At 38.5% G+C, this 22,703-nt stretch overlaps 1 protein-coding gene across 3 annotated transcripts in view; it reads left to right on the forward strand.

Moving 5' to 3' along the window:
- Positions 1 to 22,703, forward strand: part of LOC149818654 (DNA-directed RNA polymerase 2B, chloroplastic/mitochondrial-like) — an 85,474-nt gene that overhangs the window by 27,110 nt on the left and 35,661 nt on the right. For 2 of the 3 annotated variants that reach the window (XM_089984287.1, XM_089984289.1), the window contains exons 7-11: positions 1,764 to 1,877; positions 2,087 to 2,218; positions 2,304 to 2,720; positions 10,012 to 10,062; positions 18,494 to 18,564. In XM_089984287.1, the coding sequence (XP_089840413.1) occupies positions 1,764 to 1,877; positions 2,087 to 2,218; positions 2,304 to 2,720; positions 10,012 to 10,062; positions 18,494 to 18,564 (785 nt within the window). The remainder of the gene's footprint in view (positions 1 to 1,763; positions 1,878 to 2,086; positions 2,219 to 2,303; positions 2,721 to 10,011; positions 10,063 to 18,493; positions 18,565 to 22,703) is intronic. The other variant, XM_089984288.1, reaches the window with a different exon arrangement.

Consider the following 22,703-nt stretch of genomic DNA (forward strand, 5'->3'; position numbering starts at 1 on the left):
TCCAAGTATGAATAAACAATTAAAACAATAAAATATTCTTGTACCAGCTTAAGGACATAAATTTTAAGTTTATTTATCTGATAAAATTCACGGGTATTACACAGGCGCCATTAGAGAGAACAAAAGACCGAAATTCGTATGGATATGGTTTCTGAGCAGGTTTGTGGTGCCTACAGTCTTGTGTGATTGGCCTCGTACCTTAAATGGTTGTGTCCAAAGAATTCCATTAAATATATGTGAAAAGGAAAGGTTTGATGGAAAAATCAAAGCTTGGTACTATGAATGTGACTGGGTGTGTTTCCATTTAAAGAGGAAGTTTGGAAAGAGACATGAATGGAGGAAAATAATATCAGAAAGTACCTCAATGAGTTCCGCTAACTGAAAAGAACAGGAAAAACTTCAACATTGATAAAGGAAAATTGGGCTTATATCACCTTGTGTGCTGTTGCAAGTGTCATTATAAGGTTTGACCATTTGACATAGTTTTATAAGTGCAGTGAATGATTTAGAACCTTGAAAGGCAGCTCTATTGAACTTGTGCATTGCATGTGCTTGACTCCACTTGTATTTCTAAGTAGTTGTTCGATGAATAACCACATACCCTTCTAGATCTAGACACATCCGTACTTGAAACCATAGTCACCTGTATGGTTCAAGGATTTGTCACAGGGATTCGGCCAGCAGGGTGCCGCACCCGCGTCGACGTGATCGGGTGCAGCACCCGGTGCGGTCAAGCCGACCCTAGGTGCGGTCAACGCACCCAGGATCAAAAATGTCCAATCGTGGACCCAAAAAAAAAATGATGAAAGGGGTTTGGCGGGGGGATTAGGGAAAAAAATTATCTGTTTTTTTATTTCATTAGTGTTAACTGTTAAAAATTATATATATATATATATATATATATATATATATATATATATATATATATATATATATATATATATATATATATATCTCCCGCACCCCTGCACCCAAGTTTTTTTAAAGTGCCGCATCACCGCACCAGCACCCGCACCCATGTGACATAGGTTCAAGGTAATTTCTGGTCGAGGTTTTTTCTCTGGGAGATTTTCAAAAGTTGTTTTTTCTCGAGAAAATCTTGAGTTAAAAATTGAAAAAATAAATTAATAATCAAAATGGTAAGAAAATAATAAGTGTTGCATTGTTTTTCTTGCAAAAATATAAAGAAACAAGCTTTAAAATGTTTTAAAATATAAAAAAACAAAAAATTGAAAATGTAAGCTTAAAGTATAAAAGAGTGAGTTTTTCCTAAAAAATATCATGATATTATCGCTATAATTTGAGTTTTGGCTGTTGAAAATATCACGATATATTGCTGATACTATCGGCTGGTCTTAAATCACTGCTATTATCGCAATATTTTCAAAATATTGGTGCTATCAGTGGCACTGCTTGAAACTTTCACAAACTTGATCTTTTATTCTAGACTTCGAGTAATAGAAAAACCTATTCCAGAATCATCTAGAAAAATTTCTATACCCACATGTTTGATTTTAATCCCTTGGGACATACTATTTGTTTATTTAGTGTGGTGTAGTCTTGACTCAACATCCATCTTCTACCACACAGAGAATTCTGTCGTCAACTTTTACTTCATGCATTTGTGTGAAGCTTTTAAGAATTGTATTCTTTCTTTTTTCTGATAATTAGCTATTTGTAATAGTGAAGTCTTGTATTCTGTCTATTCCAGTTGTTTGCTCTATGTATGGGTTGTTTATGTGTACATGCATACATGTGTGCAGGCTTTGGATACACTTGGGAGTACCAAATGGAGGATTAACAAAAGACTTCTTGCGGTGGTAGACAGAATATGGGCCAGTGGGGGTAATCTTGCAGGACTTGTTGACTGTGAAGATGTAAGTTGCTCTACTAATATATGAAGCCATAATTTTTCTTACATAATTGTTTTGCTTATCCTTTTTAGATGATGCAATAATGTCCTTTGCAAAAGACCTTTTTGGTTTGATACTTTAGATTGAAAAAGCATGTTATTGCTTCCTGCTTTAATGAAGTAGGTTTGTCTATGTTTGGCCATTGTCTTTGTTATCCGTTCAACTTCTGGCAGGCTCCTTTACCAGAGAAGCCGGACACAGAGGATGAAGCAGTGCTGAGGAAATGGAAATGGAGTTTGAGGAACACAAAAAAGGAAAATAGTGAAAAACATTCACAGCGGTGTGACGTGGAACTTAAACTATCTGTAAGAATTTGTCATTTGTTTCTCTGCTATTCTATTTCCAACTTTTAGCATGCCAATGAAGTATGCTGATCTATGCCATTCTCAGGTGGCCCGGAAAATGAAGGAGGAAGAAGGATTCTACTATCCACATAACCTGGATTTTCGAGGACGGGCATATCCCATGCATCCTTACTTGAATCATCTTGGTTCAGATCTATGCAGGGGAATCCTAGAATTTGCAGAAGGGCGCCCATTGGGGAAGTCAGGATTACGTTGGTTAAAAATACATCTGGCAAATCTATATGCTGGCGGTGTTGACAAGCTATCATATGATGGCCGTTTAGCATTTGTCGAGAACCACTTAGATGATATATTTGATTCAGCTGATAAACCTCTTGAAGGTTCAAGGTGGTGGTTAGGTGCAGAAGATCCTTTCCAGTGCTTAGCTGCTTGCATCAATCTTTCTGAAGCTTTAAGGAGCTCTTCACCGGATACAACCATTTCACATGTGCCTGTTCATCAGGTTGCCAGATTCTTTTGAACATCTTATTCTTATTGCCTTGACTTGCACAACTTGCAATATGTATTTGTTTCATTGTCATTTGTTTTTGTCATGGCCTTATGGGAACAACTACTTCCAACATCTAGATTTGATGTTTCACAAACAGAGTCCTGAACAACCCCCTCCCTCCCTCTTTGGTGGCATATGTGCCACAGTTATGCAGACATAAGCAATTATAGACTGGCATATGTTACTACAACATTGTGAGGTAATCTAAAGTATATCGTAAACTGGCATATGTTACTACAACATTGTAAAGAACTTGTAATTACTAAACAAATCCAGTTTCCGAAATCAACACAGAAAGGCTAAGTATTTAGTTTTTGGCTTTTCCTAGAATGATAATCAGAAATGGGAACTACTGAGCAAGTAGATGGGATTAACTTTGGTTGAATGACAATGGGAAAAAATCAAATTGGTAGCTCACTGAAATCTCACCACCAATTACTATTCAAAATATGTTAGTATAAATTAGTTCCCAGAATTTCACATGATTATTAATGTGCCTGACCTAGGCTAATTAGGATCTAGTACAGTTGTAGGGACTTTCGTTAGTTTCCTTCTTGGCTATACAACAACAACAACAACTACTATGCCTTCATCCCAAAATAATTGGGGTCGGTGATATGAACCAAATAAGAAAATCATTCTGGGTCTTTCACATGAATCCTTCTCCTCCAATCATTTCTATCCAATGTCATGTCGTCGGTGAGGTTCAAAGCATTCATATCCTTTCCTATCATCTCCATCCAAGTCTTTTTAGGCCTACCCCGACCTCTTTTAACTAATATATTTTCTCATTTCTCCATCCTTCTAACTGGAGCATCATTAGGCCTTCGCCGAATATGTCCAAACCACCGTAAACGATTCTCTCTCATCTTATTTTCAATGGATGCAACGCCTACCTTCTTACGTATCTCCTCGTTTCGAATCTTATCTTTTATTGTATTTCCACACATCCATCGCAGCATACGCATCTCAGCTACACTCATTTTTTGAATATGATGTCTCTTGGCAACCCAACATTCCGTACCATATAGTAAAGCGGGCCTAATTGTCGTCCTATAAAACTTTCCCTTCAACCGTCGCACAACACTCCAATTGTACTTTTCCATTTCATCCACCCAACCTTTATCGTATGATTTACATCTCCATCAATTCCTCCATCCTTTTGAATGATAGATCCCAAATATTTGAAACAGTCATCCACCGGTATTTCTTACTCACCAAGCTTCACTACACTCCCATCACTACTTTGTTGCTTACTAAACCGACATTCCATATATTCTGTCTTACTCTTACTCAACTTAAAACCTCTTGCTTCCAATGTCTGTCTCCATAATTCTAACTTAGCATTAACCCTAGCTCTAGACTTATCAATCAAAACAATATCATCAGCAAACAACATACACCACGACACATTTTCTTGAATTGATCTCGTAAGCTCATCCATCACTATAGCAAATAAGAAAGGGCTTAATGCAGATCCTTGATGTAACCCAACCGTTATAGGAAAATTGGTTGTCACCTTTCCACAAGTGCGGACATTGGTTACTACTCCTTCGTACATATCTTTAATTATACTAATGTACTTGAGAGATACACCTTTCTTCATTATTGTCCATCAGAGAACATCCCTAGGTACTCTATCGTATGCCTTCTCCAAATCAATAAAACCATATGCAAATTTTTGTTTCTCTCTCTATATCTCTCAATAAGTTGTCTAAGAAGATATATAGCTTCCATAGTTGATCTTCCAGGCATAAAACCAAATTGATTCTCCGATATCATGACAACCTTCCTCAATCTACACTCAATCACCCTCTCCCAAAGTTTCATAATATGACTCATGAGTTTTATACGACGATAGTTTGTGCAATCTTGTATATCACCCTTATTCTTATATAGAGGCACCAAAGTACTCTTTCTCCACTCATTAGGCATCTTATTTGTCCGCCAAATCTTGTTAAAAAGATTTGTCAACCATTCTAAACCTTTCTCACCCAAGCATTTCTAAGCCTCAATAGGTATATCATCTGAGCCAACTGCCTTCTTGATTTCATTTTCTTCAAAGCCTCTGCAATTTCTTTCTTTTGAATCTTGCGCATGAAGTTGTAACGAGATATTGCAGAAATATAAAGAGTGTTTATAAGCACTTACAACAATGAATAAAAGAGACAATATCACAAGTCCACTAAGAGACAATACAAGCACAAGCCTTTAAGAAGGCAACAATATAAAAAGCCTCTTATTGAAAAGAGAGAGAGCTCTCAAGAATGCTAACATGCAAGAGGGAGTGGAAGGAAAAGGAAGGCCAAGAGCCTCAAAAGAAGTGCCCAAAAGGGGGCTCCCATGGAATCGTTGGGAGCCCCCATCGATCACATTTGTGATTGTTGGGGGCTCCAACGACTCTATGGTTGGAGCCCCTTTTGGTTCCTAAAAAATGCAAAAAAGAAAATAAAAAAATAAAAAACTGAAATTATATTTTATCAAAAAACAAAAATAGTTGTTTTCTAAAAAAAACAATGTGAAATTACAAAAATACCCCTATCGGGTATTGATGTAATACAACAACAACAAACAACAAACAACAACAACTACACCTTCATCCCAAAACAATTGGGGTCAGCGATATGAACCAAAAAAGAAATTCATTTTGGGTCTTCCACATGAATCCTTTTCCTCCAATCATTTCTATCCAACGCCATGTCCTCGGTGAGGTTCAAAGCATTCATATCCTTTCCTATCATCTCCATCCAAGTCTTCCTAGGCCTACCCCGACCTCTTTTAACTAATATATTTTCCCATTTCTCCAACCTTCTAACTGGAGCATCATTAGGCCTTCGCCGAATATGTCCAAACCACCGTAAACGATTCTCTCGCATCTTATTTTCAATGGGTGCAACACCTACCTTCTTACGTATCTCTTCGTTCCGAATCTTATCTTTTATTGTATTTCCACACATCCATCTAAGCATCCGCATCTCAGCTACACTCATTTTTTGAATATGATGTCTCTTGGCAGCCCAACATTCCGTACCATATAGTAAAGCGGGTCTAATAGTCGTCCTATAAAACTTTCCCTTCAACCGCAATGGCATTCTACGATCGCACAGCACTCCAGTAGCACTTTTCCATTTCATCCACCCAACCTTTATCCTATGATTTACATCTCCATCAATTTCTCCATACTTTTGAATGATGGATCCCAAATATTTGAAATAATCATTCACCGGTATATCTTGCTCACCAAGCTTCACTACACTCCCATCACTACTTCGTTGCTTACTAAACCGACATTCCATATATTCAGTCTTACTCTTACTCAACTTAAAACCTCTAGCTTCCAATGTCTGTCTCCATAATTCTAACTTAGCATTAACCCCAGCTCTAGACTCATCAATCAAAACAATATCATCAGCAAACAACATACACCACGGTACATTTTCTTGAATTGATCTCGTAAGCTCATCCATCACTATCGCAAATAGGAAAGGGCTTAAAGCAGATCCTTGATGTAACCCAACCGTTATCGGAAAATTGGTTGTCACCCCTCCACAAGTGCGGACATTGGTTACTACTCCTTCATACATATCTTTAATTATACTAATGTACTTGAGAGAAACACCTTTCTTCATCATTGTCCACCAGAGAACGTCCCTAGGTACTCTATCGTATGCCTTCTCTAAATCAATAAAAACCATATGCAAATCTTTGTTCCTCTCTCTATATCTTTCAATAAGTTGTCTAAGAAGATGTATAGCTTCCATAGTTGATCTTCCAGGCATAAAACCAAATTGATTCTCCGATATCATGACAACCTTCCTCAACCTAGACTCAATCACCCTCTCCCAAAGTTTCATAGTATGACTCATGAGTTTTATACCACGATAGTTTGTGCAATCTTGTATATCACCCTTATTCTTATATAAAGGCACCAAAGTACTCTTCCTCCACTCATTAGGCATCTTATTTGTTCGCCAAATCAAGTTAAAAAGATTTGTCAACCATTCTAAACCTTTCTCTCCCAAGCATTTCCAAGCCTCGATAGGTATACCATCTGGGCCAACTGCCCTTCTTGATTTCATTTTCTTCAAAGCCTCTGCAATTTCTTTCTTTTGAATCTTGCGCATGAAGTCACGATTTATCTCATGAAAAGGAATGGAGAAGTCTCCAAGATCTTGAGCATGACTATCATTAAATAGCTTATCAAAATAATCTTTCCATCTCTCCTTAATCTCCTCATCTTTGACTAAAACCCTTTGCGTTTCATCTTTGATACATCTAACCATACCCAAATCCTTCGATTTCCTATCTCTCATCTTTGCAAGCCTATAAATATCCTTCTCGCCTTCTTTGGTATCCAACTTGTCATAAACCTCCTTATATACCTTAGCCCTCGCGTTTCGAACAACTTTTTTAGCTTCCTTCTTTGCTATCATATACTTCTCCAAATTCTCATTATCACGACTCTTACTTAGATTTCTATAACACTCTCTTTTAACCTTAATAGCTAATTTGACATCCTCGTTCCACCATGATGTATCCTTACCTAGTGGTGCACCGCCTTTAGACTCACCCAATACCTCCTTAGCTACTTTTCTCATACCACCCGCTATCTTATTCCACATTGATTCTGAATCCTCCTCGAGACACCAATCAACTTCCTTAACTACCTGCGCTACAAACATTCCTTGTTTAGCTCCTTTCAGTGCCCACCACTTAATTCTAGGATCTATCCTATGTCTATCCCTTTTGCGGCATTGTCTAATTCTAAGATCTAAAATTAAGACTCTATGTTGTGTAGCTACACTTTCTCCTGGTATAACCTTACAATCGATGCAACAACCCCTATCTCTCTTTCTAAGTAGGAAAAAATCTATCTGACTCGTATTAACCCCACTTTTAAATGTTACTAGGTGAGACTCCCTCTTCCTAAACCAAGTGTTTGCTAAGATCATATCATAGGACAAACAAAAATCTAAAATCCTTTCTCCACTTTCATTTCTTTCTCCTATACCATAGCCTCCATGGATATTCTCAAATCCATCCCTACTAATGCCTACATGGCCATTAAGGTCACCGCCGATGAAAAGCTTTTCTCCATAAGATGTCTCTTGTACTACTCCATCTAAATCTTCCCAAAATTGATGCTTAATGGAATCATCTAAACCTACTTGAGGTGCATAAACACTAATAATATTAATAATATCCGTACCTAATACTAATTTAATAAGTAAAATTCTATCACCCTTCCTACGGACCTCAACTACATTATCTATAAACTGACGACTCATAGCAATCCCTACTCCATTCCTATTCCTATTTATTCCTGTATACCACATCTTATATCCCCAAGGTTCTATCACTTTAGCTTTCTCACCTACCCATTTGGTCTCTTGAAGACATAAAATATCAATCTTTCTCCTACACATAACATCTACTAACTCTACCAACTTACCAGTTAAAGACCCTATGTTCCAAGTGGCTAACCTAATTTTATGGTCTTGGACTAACTTCTTTACCCCCACCCGTCCAACAAAGTGAGGGAACCCTTGCCTATTTGACACCACACCCGGGCGCCGGTGTGACGCGTCGCTTCTGGGCGACGACCTAGCAACCCTTGCACATTTATCACTGCCTCCGGGCCTAGAGAGTACAACGCGTCGCTCAGTAGGGAACGCCCCAACGAAATTCTCATATTGGTTCATTTTCATAGGATATGACAAAGTTTTTATGCTGGCTGTCACAGGCCTACCGCAACCCTCCTCCTTTATCCGGGCTTGGGACCGGCAGTGTATAACTACACAGGCGGAGTTCGGGTATTGATGTAATATATATATATATATATATATATATATATATATATATATATATATATATATATATATATATATATATATATATATATATGGAGTATATTTTAACAGAAGTCACGATTCATCTCATGAAAAGGAATAGAGAAGTCTACAAGATCTTGAGCATGACTTCCGTTAAATAGCTTATCAAAATAATCTTTCCATCTCTCCTTAATCTCCTCATCTTTGACTAAAACCCTTTGCGTTTCATCTTTGATACATCTAACCATACACAGATCCATCGATTTCTTATCTCTCATCTTTGTAAGCCTATAAATATCATTCTCGCCCTCTTTGGTATCCAACTTGTCATAAACCTCCTTATATACCTTATTTATCCCTAGCGTTTCGAACTACTTTTTAGCTTCCTTCTTTGCTATCATATACTTCTCCAAATTCTCATTATCACGACTCTTACTTAGATTTCTATAACACTCTCTTTTAACCTTAATAGCTAATTTGACATCCTCGCTCCACCATGATGTATCCTTACCTAGCGGTGCACCGCCTTTAGACTCACCCAATACCTCCTTAGCCACCTTTCTCATGCAACCCGCTATCTTATTCCACATTGATTATGAATCCTCCTCGAGACACCAATCAACTTCCTTAACTACCTACTCTACAAACATTCCTTGTTTAGCTCCTTTCAGTGCCCCCCACTTAATTCTAGGATCTATCCTATGCCTATCCCTTTTGCGTCATTTTCTAAATCTAATATCTAAAATTAAGACTTTATGTTGTGTAGCTACACTTTCTCCTCTATGCAACAACCCCTATCTCTCTTTCTAAGTAGGAAAAAATCTATCTGACTCGTATTAACTCCACTTTTAAATATTACTAGGTGAGACTCCCTCTTCCTTCTTGGCTATGCTTTTATTATTTGAATGCAGTTCCATAACTGAAAAGAAAACTCAAGTTTGACCACATTGTCTTTATCGTGGTATTTTCCAGTAATGATGTCCATATCCTGATGCAGATCTGCATTGGAATATGCAAGTGAATTAGAATCTAATAGAACTTACTAGATTTTGGGAGATGACTTCTGATATGATGCACTCAGTCTTTTTTTCTTATTTGGATAGGCAAGCTGAACTCGATCCTTACTTTTATGTGATTGTTTCCCTTGTAGCAGTTCCTAAAAGAAAGAGCCATAAGAATAGTGCATTTTAGGTTACTGTTATGGTTCTTGTAAATCTTCAACAACCCGATGAACTAAAATATTTTGATGAAGTTGATAATCTTGAATTGATCAAGAGATGCATTTGTAATGGCAAACCTTTAAAACATTTGGCATTATACTTTTCGTGGAAAAATTATCTTCCACCAAATGTCAATTTGTCTTTCACCTGATTGGATCTTCTGAAATTTTGTATTATTGTGGATGTAATCAGGATGGTTCTTGTAATGGCTTACAACATTATGCAGCCCTGGGAAGAGACAAGGTAATATATAATTATCGTTGTCAACTATTGAGGTTTACGTGAATCCCTTCCTGTGATCATTGTGTATTGTCCTCCAAGGTCTTCCAGATATCGGGGAATGTACTGAATTCTTGTTCTGAGTTCATTGTTTGTTTGCTTAGAGGTTCATTACATTGATGCTTTGTAATTTCTTTGATACTTACCTGCTAAATAAACAGTACTAGGTTAACCTCTATATCACAGGGATACTCCAATTCACTTGTCTCTGTTAAGGAATGTAATGCTCATATTACAAGTGTGTATGCTACCCTCTTTCCTTTGTACATATGTTTATTTTTTAGGGTATTTTTGTAACATAGCTATAGGGGAAATAGTCAACTATTTTTGTCCTCTTGTGTAGCCAAAGGGGACATCCCCTATATGTTGTATTCTTCCATTCTTTTGAAGCTAATGGAAGTTCATTGTTCCCTCCCTCTCTTTCCTCTCTTCTTGTTATGCATGTATGCTTGTGTGCCCTAAGTTTGTATATGGTATCAGAGCCATTATACAACCTGGAGGGCATCAGTGAGTGAAGGAAGGTGTTGTGGAACTTTCATCCTGATGTTCTGCTGCACCATGCCTCAGGAGTTGTGCCTCATTGCTGACATCATCATCGTGATATTCACTGGTGGGGATTGTGTTGGCTGAGGTAGGGATTTTGTAGAAGGTGATTTTAGAGGTATATTGAATCAAGAATCTGCTCAATCAGAAATATTCTGGATTTCTGTGATTTTTCTAAGCATTTTCTGTTATCGCCACTCTTGGAGTCCAGATTTGATAAAACTGATTGTTTTTGTGTGTGCATGCCGTGGATATTAGTTTTGGGTTGATTGGTTTGATTTCATGGAGCTTTGATGAAGTTTTTGGGTGTCTATGCTTGATGTCATTTTGTATTTGAGCATATATAGCCATTTGGGTGTGCTGTTTTGTGTTAGGAACTTAGTAAGTGAAGTTTTATGTGTTGTGCAGTCTTGGGTGGCTGTGTATATGGTTATGCACTGAATATATGCTAGTTTGATGAAGTTGTTATCGTGATTACTTGAATCTTTGGATATCGGCTATTTGCTATTGTGTGCTTCTTAGGGTCACATTTATTGTGGCTCTTGCTCTTGTATTGCTAATTGGATTGCAGTATATTTCTGGTGTTTTTGATGGTTTTTGTGTAAACCTTTAATCTTGTAGTTGGTGTCTGGTGTGAGAATGAAGAAAGGAGACCATATTCAGCTTACTCTGGTGAAGCTCCACGGGGCCAACTATGCATTTTAATCCGATTTTATGACAGCATTTATTGATGGAAAAGGCTTGGGAGGGTAAGTTGATGGTACTAGCTTGATATCCAAGGAGGGTGACCCGAATTTTGAAACATTAATGGAGTGGAAAATGAATGTTGTGAAGGTAAGATTCTGGGCTCCATAGAGCATAATATTGTTATGAACATTTCTAAGTTTCAAGAATCCAAAGATGCATGAAAATATTTGAAGCGAGTTTACATGCAAGAAAATTGGGCAAGGCAATATCAACTCATGCAAGACTTCTGGTCCTTAAGGCAGGGAAATAAGTCTGTTCAAGACTTTTTATTCTGAAATGCAACTATAGGATTCCCTTATCTTGATAGAAAGTCACAAGTGCGAGAAGTGCAAGGATTGCAAGGTATGTATAGATGTTTAAAAACAGAAGTGAGGAAATTGTGAGGTTAATAGAGTTCCTTATGGGGCTTTGTCCTGAGTGTAACTGGCTCTCTTTGAGCTTATCATAGAAGAAACCAAGATGAGATCTCTTCAGTCCTATCCAGCTGGGGATACTGTTATCATGGCAGCCAAGCAGGCAGGTGCCAAGAGGGGAGCACCTAAATTTGATATGAGTGGAGTTAGATGCCATTAATGTAAGGAGTTGGGTCACATAAAAAAGGCTTGTCCAACATTGAAGAGAAAGAATGGGAGAATGGGAGGGGGAGTGCTTCAACATCTAGGGCATGTTTGGAAGCGAGAAAAACTCTCATAGGAAAAGAAAGTTTTGCCTATGAGAGTTTTTGATATGAGAAGTTTTCCAAAAGAAAGTTTTTCGCTTGTTTGTGTAGCATGAGAAAAATAAGCTGGAAACAAAAGAGATTTTTTTTCACTTGTTTGTTTGTGCATGGAAAACTTTATCTCCAACAAATCAACACTAATCAGATCATAAAACCATCAGCTGATATTTACAGGTATGATGGATGCGTTAACATTCTACATTGGTTGTTGAAGATAGGATTCCTCATGTTATCCCGAATTGACATGGTCTCCCCTCGAAGTTTGCCATTCTCTTGCCTCAGTATGGAGTTTTCATGGTGTTCCAATTGTGTCTGTTAGGATGTCTCCCACATTTCACATAAAAAATTAAAGAAGACCAAAATAAATCCCAAATGAAAACCACCACTACCACCAGCGAGAAAAAACAATTGTTCAAACAATTTTTTTTTTAAAGAAACTACCTTCATTTGGGCACGCCTATTCTGAAACCAGAATTTAACTTGTCTGCTCTCAAGATTCAACCTTTTACTCAGTTCTGATCTTTGCTTCTCACCAGGATGAGGGCATTCCTTGAAGAGACTATAAATAGAGGGATAAACGAGTAAAAACTCAGATATCATCCCTACAAAGAATAAAAAACAAAATAAAAGAAAAATTAAACCAGAACTTCTTACGCTACTAGTTCCTGAATCTGCTGGGGAGTGTGCCTATGCTATTTTTTCTTTTTGGAGGGTTATCACCACAACCACCCCCACCGCCGCAGTCACAGAATCCCTGACCATCCATACCTCCTCCACCATCGGTACTCGTCTGCTAGGAAAATCCATCAACAATCCAAATTTCTTAACCCCAAGAGAGAGAAATGACAGAACCAAGAAGAGAAGAAGGATTGAGCTAAAGAATCCATCAGAATATTCAGGGAAAAACCAAAGGAAAGAAGAACAAAAAGAGGAGAAGAAGAGCAGAAGGAAAGAATTGGAGGAGGAGAAGTGCAGAAGGCGGTGACAGTGAGGCTAAAGAGGAGGGGGCCAGAAAGTTTTTGATAGGAAAGATTCCTCCACCCCCCCTTGGAGGAGTCTTTCCTATCAAAAGTTGTATTTTTTCAAAATGTTTCTCAGCGAAACATTTTCACTCGTTTGGAAAGGTCGGAAAAACTGTACGGCTTTCCGACCTCGGTTCACTTTTCCTACATCTTTCTTGCTTCCAAACGTGCCCCTAGTGTAGTGAGTGGTGAAAAGAGCTCTGGGAAAGAAGAGAATTTCTCTACTGTGGTGTCATCCTCAGTTCCTGCTTCTCTATCGAGTATCTTTGGTTATACCTTTGTAGGTATGTTCAGGTTGGTTAATAGATTCAGGAACGTTACGTCATATGACTGCTAATGAATCTATTAACCAATTGCAAGTCATGACGTAGTGCATGGTTTTCTCATGAGCGTCTCTAAAGTAGGTTTGATTATCTTTGATTCCAATCCTAATGAAAAATTGAATGTGTCTGAAGTCTTTTTTGTTCCATCACTTGCTATGAATTTGATTTATGTTGGCCAAATTACTCGGTACAACCGTGATGCTGTCTTCACTCTCGACTGTTCTTTGTTCAAGATCGGTTGTTAGGGAAGAAGATTGGGACTGGGCATAAACAGGGCCACCTATACTTTCTTGACCAGTTGGACCAAAGATTTGAGGATATTTTCAAGCATGATGTGAGTGCTGCAGTTTAGGAGTCTTATGGCATTAATAGTTGGGTCATTTGTCTAGTTCTAGGCTACAATGTTTGTTATAAGTATTATGGATAATAGTTGTTCATATAGTGTCTCTGATGTCATGAGAGTTGTAGGTTGTCCAAAGGTCATGCTCTCAATTCAGTCTAAAAGCGAAGTTGAGCCCGTTTGTCCTTATGTCAAAAGGTGGGTCCATGTATTTTATGATATTTATTGATGATTTTTTCAGATATGTTGGAGGCATTGAAGAGAATTCAATCTTGGGAGCTAGTCAAATTGCCAGATGGGAAAAATGTAGTGAGTTGCAAATGGGTGTATAAAATTAAGACTACAACAAATGGTTCAATAGAAAGATATAGGCTAGACTTGTTGCGAAAGGGTATGTCAGAAATATATGATATATTTTACTGAGACTTTTGCCCCAATTGCCCATATGACCACCATCAAGACCTTGTTAGCAGTGGCAGCTGTTATAAGATGAGACTTGTGGCAGCTCGATGTTAAGAATGCCTTTTTAAATAATGATTTAGAAGAGAAAGTATACATGGAGTTGCCCTAGGGAGTAGTTGACAAGGAGGGTAGAGTATGCAAGTTGAAGAAAACTTTGTATGGTTTGAAGTAAGCTCCAGGAGCTTGGTTTGATAAATTCAATGATGCAGTTATGAGATTGGGCTTCAAGCAAAGCTTTCATGATCTTTCACTATTTGTGGTATCTTCTATTCGAGGCATTTTGTTGTACGTAGATGATATAATAATTATGGAGGATGACAAGGTCATGATTGAGAATGTAAGCATTCAAATGGTGAGCTTCTTGTTGACCCTACTGTATATAGGCAATTTGCTGTGCATGTGGTGTTTATGAGTGCTCCTACATCTCCTCACTTGGTGTAAGTCAGGGTGGTCATGTGGATGGGACTTGATTGGTGGAGTTAGAGAGAGAGAGCTTGATGGGTGGTCTCCAGGATTTGCTTTTGGCTTTCCCTTTTCTCCCACACAGCTAGTCACACCCACAATTTGGGTCAAAGTGTAAATATCAAGTTCTATTTGTCACAAAACAATGTGATTCTTTAGTGAGCCATTTATGGGCTAAAGCACACTTGAGAAATGACCACTTATGGGTCCAACATAAAGAAAATATAAAAAGAAGCCACTTAAGGGTTGAAAACACACTTGAAATAATGCACTTTATTAGGAAACAAGCCTTGAGAGAATTAGATACAAGAGGGGGCTAACCCCTTTATATACAAATGGAGGTTCATAGAGAGAAAAAATACACTCATTTTTTATGTACATGTGAAAAGAAAAAAATGCTCTTGAAATACAAATGCACAGAAATACATATGTAAATAAATAAATAAATAAATAAATAAATAAATATATATATATATATATATATATATATATATATATATATATAGATAGATAGATAGATACATTTGTTTACATTAACACTCTCCCTCAAACTTAGGGTATCATTGAAATTGTCCAATAAGAAATGAAACCTTGGGGAAGGCAAAGCTTTTATGAAAAAGTCTGCAAGCTGATTTTCTGAAGTCACATATGGCAGTAAAATGGTCTTCTTAAAAAATTCTTTAACATAATACAGTCCATCTCAATATGTTTAGTGTGCTCATGAAAAGTATAATTTCCAGCAATATTGATGGCACTCTTATTGTCACAACATAGTCATGATGACTCTGTCATGATTACTCCCATCTCCTTAAGATGTGATGCAACCATCTACGTGGGGTCGGTTCGCACACATGCCTAAATGTCTCATTAAAATGCAGAAGTGATTTACTTTCAAAACAAATTGTATGTTCAGAAGTTGAAAGTATATGTAAATTAGATTGGGATATGGGCAGTTTACTCGCAAAATATAAATAAATAAATATATGCTGAAATAAATACGACCTGCAACAAACACACTCCGTATGTGATTCCCAGCTTCCACCGAACTTCACAATTTAAAAAATTACACTGCACTTCAATATGAATCACACAATATGCTGAGATTAACCAAAGAATGAACGATGTGAAATAACAATCAGGGCGACTATGAATAATGAGATCAACCAAAGGAAGCTTATCTTGTCGACTATGAATGATGTTACTTCTCATTTGATCAAACTCGGATCCCAATCCCTTCATAAATTAAAAAAATTGCTCATTATTTATTTGTTTCTTTATAAGTTGAGCATCATTGGGAGTTTCCCAAATGGTTTCCAATTTGGCTATTTGATCCCATAGTTTCTTTAGAGAGCCAAAGTACTCTAACACTCTTTTCGCCTTGTTTATAATTATGTATTTTGTTTTGAAGTTCCCTTCTAAAGGTAATATCGCATTGAGTATATGTTTGCTTGATAAAGAACCATGCTTCATTGGCTCTCTCAAATTTCAAAATAGTCGTCACAAGTGTCTTCATTCATGCTTATCGTAAATAGGAAAAGCACCTTGGCATGGGCTATTTCCCATTCTTTCATGGTTTTTTTATAGCTTATAAAAGCCTTTTCTTTTTCATCTCCTTTAAGCACTTCTTCTTTAATGGTTTCATCTTTCTCTTGTATGGATTTTGTGAGAGTAAGTTGAGGTTCAGTTGCGGAACCATCAACAAATTCCCACAAACCTTTTCTAACAAGAATCCTTTTAATGGCAGTAGCCCATAGATTATAGTTATTTCCATCAAATTTAATTGTAACTACCGTCACTTCTTTGTCGACCATTAAACCAAAAAATATAACACAAGATAATATGATAAAGAGAAGGAATATGTACTTGGGACAATTTTCAGCTTTCTTTTGAAGAACCAAGACTTCTATGCATTCATGAGATGATCAATCTTCAAGAGGATTGGTCAGCACGTTTCTCAAGGCAAGATCCGATCTTTGTATCACTAAAAAAATGCTTGAGTTGAATATCACCAAGAAATCGAACAAGCTTTGATACCATGTCACGAACCAATGTAATTCTTTAGTTAGCCACTTATGGGCTAAAGCACACTTGAGAAATGACCACTTATGGGTCCAACATAAAGAAAATATAAAAACAAGCCACTTAAGGGCTGAGAACACACTTGAAATAATTCACTTTATTAGGGAACAACCCTTGAGAGAATTAGATACAAGAGAGAGGGGGCTAACCCCTTTATATACAAATGGAAGTTCATAGAGAGCCGTTGGGACCTACCCAATGGCTAGAAATCTAGCAGTTGGGTAGGGTCCAACGGCTCCTACATTATTCCCATAATGCCCTTTGTGGCTGGGAATAAATACAAAAATAATATAGAAAAAATATAAAAAATACACTTATTTTTTATGTACATGTGAAAAGACAAAAATGCCTCTGAAATACAAATGTACAGAAATATATATATATATATATATATATATATATATATATATATATATATATATATATATATATATATATATATATATATATATATATATACACACACTATGTCACATGGGTGCGGGGGTGCAGCAAAATAAAATAAAATAAAATAAAATTATATATATATATAATTTGTGTAGGGGAGGGGTCGAGCCCCCTCCCTGCGCCCTCTTTGTGCAGGGGAGGGGTCAAGATGATGAGTTGTGAAGCTTGATTCAGAGTTTTTGCCCTTGTAGAAAGGGGGGTCCGGGGGTCTCCCCCCCGGCACGGGTCCCGCTGCACGTTCAGCGGGTGGGGGTCTAGGGGGGGGGGCGCCCCCCAAAAGATTTTTTTTAATATAAAAATTGGATACAAATGACCCTGGGTGCGGTCAACGCACTCAGGGTCGGGTTGACCGCATTGGGTGCCGCACCCGCATTGCGTCGCGTCGACGCGGGTGCGGCACCCAGTTTGCCGAGTCCCTGTGACAGTATATATATGTTTACATTAACACTATTTACATTTCCTATAGTTTGGGTTAGCAATAAGGACAAGAATAGACCCTAGTCTATACCCAAACCCGACCTAGCAACTAATTGGGTCTAGTTCAGTTAGAAACAGGCTTAGGTGTAAAATACCTACCCAAGCTTGATTTCAGGGGTCCATGTACTTGATAGCTCATCGAGTACCCAACATGATGTCGACCCCTCACGTGAATGGTTATGAAGTCTATGACCAAGTGAAAGCAACATATGCAAATGCTCTGCATGGGTATCTCAACAAACATTTGTTGAAAATCTCAAGCTCATGGTAGAAGTCATTGGCCAGCCGTGTGGAGTTCTAGAATCCCTGGTTCAAATATACATATTTTGGTGGTGATCATTTCTCAAATATCAGTATTTAGGTGGTCCCAAATCTTTGGATTTTCAAAACATGCTGACATGTCGCAGCACATATTGTTCACTAAACTCCTTGTGTATTTTTCTTGTTCTGTGAGCGCACTCAAAATTTCTAATCTTTGGTATAGTGCAATCCATTTTTCTCTTGACCGGTTCCCTCATGACGGTCTCTGTTATTTTAGCATTCAAAATATGCACTTTTCTTATATTCACTTTGTGCTTTTTCTCCATGAAGCCCATTGACATAATTTTACTTAATGCTGATTGACAAATGGTGATTTGGTATGATACATTTAATTTGCATTTCTCTTTAATGATTTTATTATTTATGACCTCTCTCTCTCTTTTTAGAATCACATCTTATCTTGTTTTCTTGATGCCTTTCTTATCTATGTGCTACATGTACTTGTTATATCTAGTTGGGAGCAGCTTCAGTGAACCTGGTTGCTGGTGAGAAACCCGCAGATGTTTACTCAGGAATTGCTTCAGGGTATGCAAATGCCTATTTATATAGCCTCCTTTGGCTCTTTTGTCAACCTGATTTGGTTTGTTTAATGAGATTATGTTTGGTTGTGAAAATAAAAATGAATACTACTGGAAAAGAGTTCTGTGGAACTTGCCATCTGAATAACTAGAATGGGAACCTATAGGTGCTGTGTTACTTTCTGCTAACATGATGGCAATGGGTTCTTTGGAGCTACGCCACTACTGCATCCAATTGACAGGTTGTGATATTTGCTGGAAACAAGTTAAATATAACTGATTCGTCCAATTCAAGAATAGCCTTGACATATTTGTATCACCAAATGGTTCTTTTTGTTGATTTTTTGATAGTTTACTGTTGTAATATAGGGAAAGATCATATTTTCTCTTTCTTCAGTTTGACTGCATCTGATGGAGTTGACTGAGAATGGTTTCCTATTTTAAGTGGCATTTTTTGGAATGGAAATATTTACTTCATCATAATACTATGAATAGAAAGAGAGGGGTCGATAGAACCCAATGTTATCGTTCCATAAACCCTCTCTCTCTCTCTCTTACTTACACACAATCCCTCATTATCATTTCTTCTCACTTTTCAACCACATTGTAGTCCTTCAAAATCCAAGAGTACCCTTGCATTTTGCTTTTTATTGTTCGTTTTGGATATATTTGTATAGATGATGTTACTGTGGTTTGCAAGTGTCATTACGTTTGTCACTTTTGGGCTGCTGCTTTGAAACTATTTTTATTTGCTAATGAACACCATCCTGAATGTTTGTCAACAGTTTCTAGTTTATACTTTATATAGCCAATATTGTAAAGTAATTATGAAATTTCATTTCCTAGAAAACCACCCTGTGTGATTTTTGTGTGTTCACATGAAATATTTCTTAAAGTTTGGCAGGTTTGTGTCTGCAACTGTGAATGCCATATGCGCTAGCTTCCCTGTTACCTTTATGGCCAGAGCTTGATTGCATAAACTATCAAGTATTCTTTCGAAGATACAAACTCAATAGAATTATATTCTTGGTGCTTTTTTTGCATTATGGTATTTATGGACACGGAGAAAGTTTGAGTTCTTGAAATAGCAATTTCTTGCACCTTAAGCATGTCTATGGTTATTTTTCCAGTGCATGTATTTTGAAGAATTTTCTAATTTTATGATATGCATAGGCTCATCTTCATATTGGTTGGTCAACCAGAACATTCTGACTCAACAGTTAGGTTTGTCTAAGTAAATAGTTTTACCTGTACATGAAATCAGTCACCTAATTTTCTTTTCTAGAACCCTCTTATGATAAAGTGAAAATCTGATTTACTTGGATTTTCTTGAAAACTCACATTGTTTGGATGCACCCATTTATCTAGACAAATGGGATAAGCAGGAAAATTGTGTCGTGCTACAGTTGAAATCCCAAGCTATACTGTTTCCCTGGATGAGATTGTATTCACACTCCATGTAATATACCATCCTATTTTACTCCAAATAACTATTTATATAAAAGTCAAACCTAGTGTAACGCCCCAAAATTTCAAACTTGCAAACCTTTCAGAAAACAGGCAAGAGACTAGAAAAAATCTCTTTCCTCCAGAGTTTGTTTATAAAATCAACGAAAGAGTATTCTTTTGTTAATTCAAAAGGCAAGCTGACAACTTTGGGCACGTTAGCTAAAAGAACCAAAACTCACAAAATTCAGATATCTCAAGGAAAATCCGTTATAAACCCAAAACGTCCAGGACGCGAGCTAAGAGCAGGAAGAAGAAGTCCTGAAGTCATCTTGCAATCGCGCCATCGCCCGTGGTATACCTAATCATCACCTGTACTCATAGAATGAGTTAGTTTCGCGAAAAACTAGTAGGTGCACAAGAGCGACTACAGAAATCCGAATTAAGTACATTTAATTTTGTTTGCTAAGCAGTTTAAAGCAGATATGCAGTTAAACAGGTAAGCAGTGCAAACGGGTAAGTAGTGCAAGCGAGTAAGCAGTGCAAATGCGTAAGTAGTGCAAGCAGGTGACCCTCCTCACAGGCGGCAGGGGTTTTACCCCTGTCGACCTATCGACAACAGGTGGGGTTAAAACCCTTGTCGCACGGCCCTTCCCTGTCGTAAACAACCGACGGGAAGGGCTTTGCCCCCGTCTGTCGATGACAGGGAGAAGAGGAGAAAAGAGGGAGAAGAGGCGGCGAAAGGGAAGAGAAAAGGGAGAGAAAGGCGTACCTGGTGGTCTTCGGAGGGAAGCTCGTCGGCAGGAAGAGGGTCGATGATGTCAGTGTCGGCGGGCTGTCGAGAGTTGCTGGCATCGGTGACGGTGGACGAGCGAGAGGGTAAGGGAGAGAGACGAGAGAGCAGAGGGAAAAGGCGGTGAGGGGGGTTTCGTAACCCTCCTCCCGCCTGCCTCGCTGTCTTAAAAGACAACGAGAGACGGTGGTCCGGGTCGGGTCCGGATCCGGATCCGGCCTGAATCAAAACAAATTTTTTTTTTGCTGTTACATCCTACCCTCCTTAAAATAATTTCGTCCGCGAAATTTCTATTGCATATATTGGTCAAAATACAAGTCAGGGTATTTTTCCCTGATATCAGACTCAGGCTCTCATGTACATTCATTTATTCCATGGTGTTGCCAACGTACTTTTACAAGAGAAATCGTCTTCGATCTTAGCACTTGGTCTCGATGATCAACGATTGCCACTGGTCTTTCCTCGAACGCCAAGTCTTTTTGGATATCCACATCATCATAATGAATGATGTGTGATGGGTCGTGAACGTATCTTCTCAGCATAGATACGTGGAAGACGTCGTGGATCTGAGCGTACTGAGGAGGCAGCTTAACACGGTAAGCCGCCTCACCGATCCGATCCAGGATCTCAAAAGGTCCGACGAACCGGGGACTTAGCTTTCCCTTCTTCCCGAAACGGAAAACGCTCTTTGTAAGAGATACCTTAACAAAAACCATATCTCATATTGAGAACACGAGCTCTCTACGTCGACGATCGGCGTAACACTTCTGCCAACTCTGCGCGGTACGCAGACGTTCACTGATCAACTGCACTTGCTGAGTATAGTGTTGTAGCACTATAGGTGAATCTAGCATCCGTTCACCAACCTCATCCCAGTAAACAGGTGATCGACAAGGCTTCCCATACAAGGCTTCGTATGGGGCCATACCGATACTCGCATGGTAACTATTATCATACGTGAATTCTGCCAACCCGGTATAAGAGTCTCATTCTCCCTTTCAGTCTATCATGCACGCTCGCAGCATGTCCTCCAAAGTCTGAATCGTGCGTTCAGATTGCCCGTCGGTCTGAGGGTGGAAGGCGGTGCTGAATTTCAGTTTTGTGCCTAAGGCCAACTGCAGTTGCCCCCAAAACCTAGAGGTGAACCTCGGGTCACGATCAGAGATGATTGACACGGGAACACCGTGCAATCTCACAATCTCCCTAACATAGAGGTCTGCCAAGCTATCCAGTGACTGACTGGGCCGTATAGGGAGGAAATGTGCTGATTTAGTGAGTCGATCAACGATCACCCAAATCACATTGTGTTTCCTCCGCGTCCTCGGCAAACCGACGATGAAGTCCATCGTGATGTCTTCCCACTTCCATTGAGGAATCTCCATCTGCTGCATCACTCCGCCTGGTCGCTGGTGCTCGATCTTAACCTGTTGGCAAGTTAAGCACTTTGGAACGTACTCGGCTACGTTCTGCTTCATTCCACTCCATCAATATCTGCGCTGCAAATCTTTGAAAATCTTTGTGCCGCTTGGGTGAATCGTGTACTTGGACTTGTGGGCTTCAGCGAGAATCTCATCTCTCAAAATAGGATCTTCTGGCACCCAAAGACGATCCTTATGCCATACACCTCATTCCTCACTCAGTCGGAAGGGGGTATCGGCCCACTGCGCTAGAGCCTTCAGCTTTTCGTACTGCGCGTCGATCTTCTGACTGACAAAGATCTTTGACAATAGCTCAGGTTGAGCTACCATGCTGAAAAAACTAATCGAAACTGGAGTGACCGCAAACGGTTCCCACGATATCAGATCCTCGATCAGCTTCCACCCCACAAATAACAAATTAACAGAAACACTGGGAGACTTGCGACTCAGAGCGTCGACCACGACGTTCGCTTTTCCTGAGTGGTAGGA

Source organism: Nuphar pumila, chromosome 13 (assembly GCF_984573655.1).
Source record: "Nuphar pumila chromosome 13, dmNupPumi1.hap1.1, whole genome shotgun sequence".
In the NCBI taxonomy this organism is placed as follows: domain Eukaryota; kingdom Viridiplantae; phylum Streptophyta; class Magnoliopsida; order Nymphaeales; family Nymphaeaceae; genus Nuphar; species Nuphar pumila.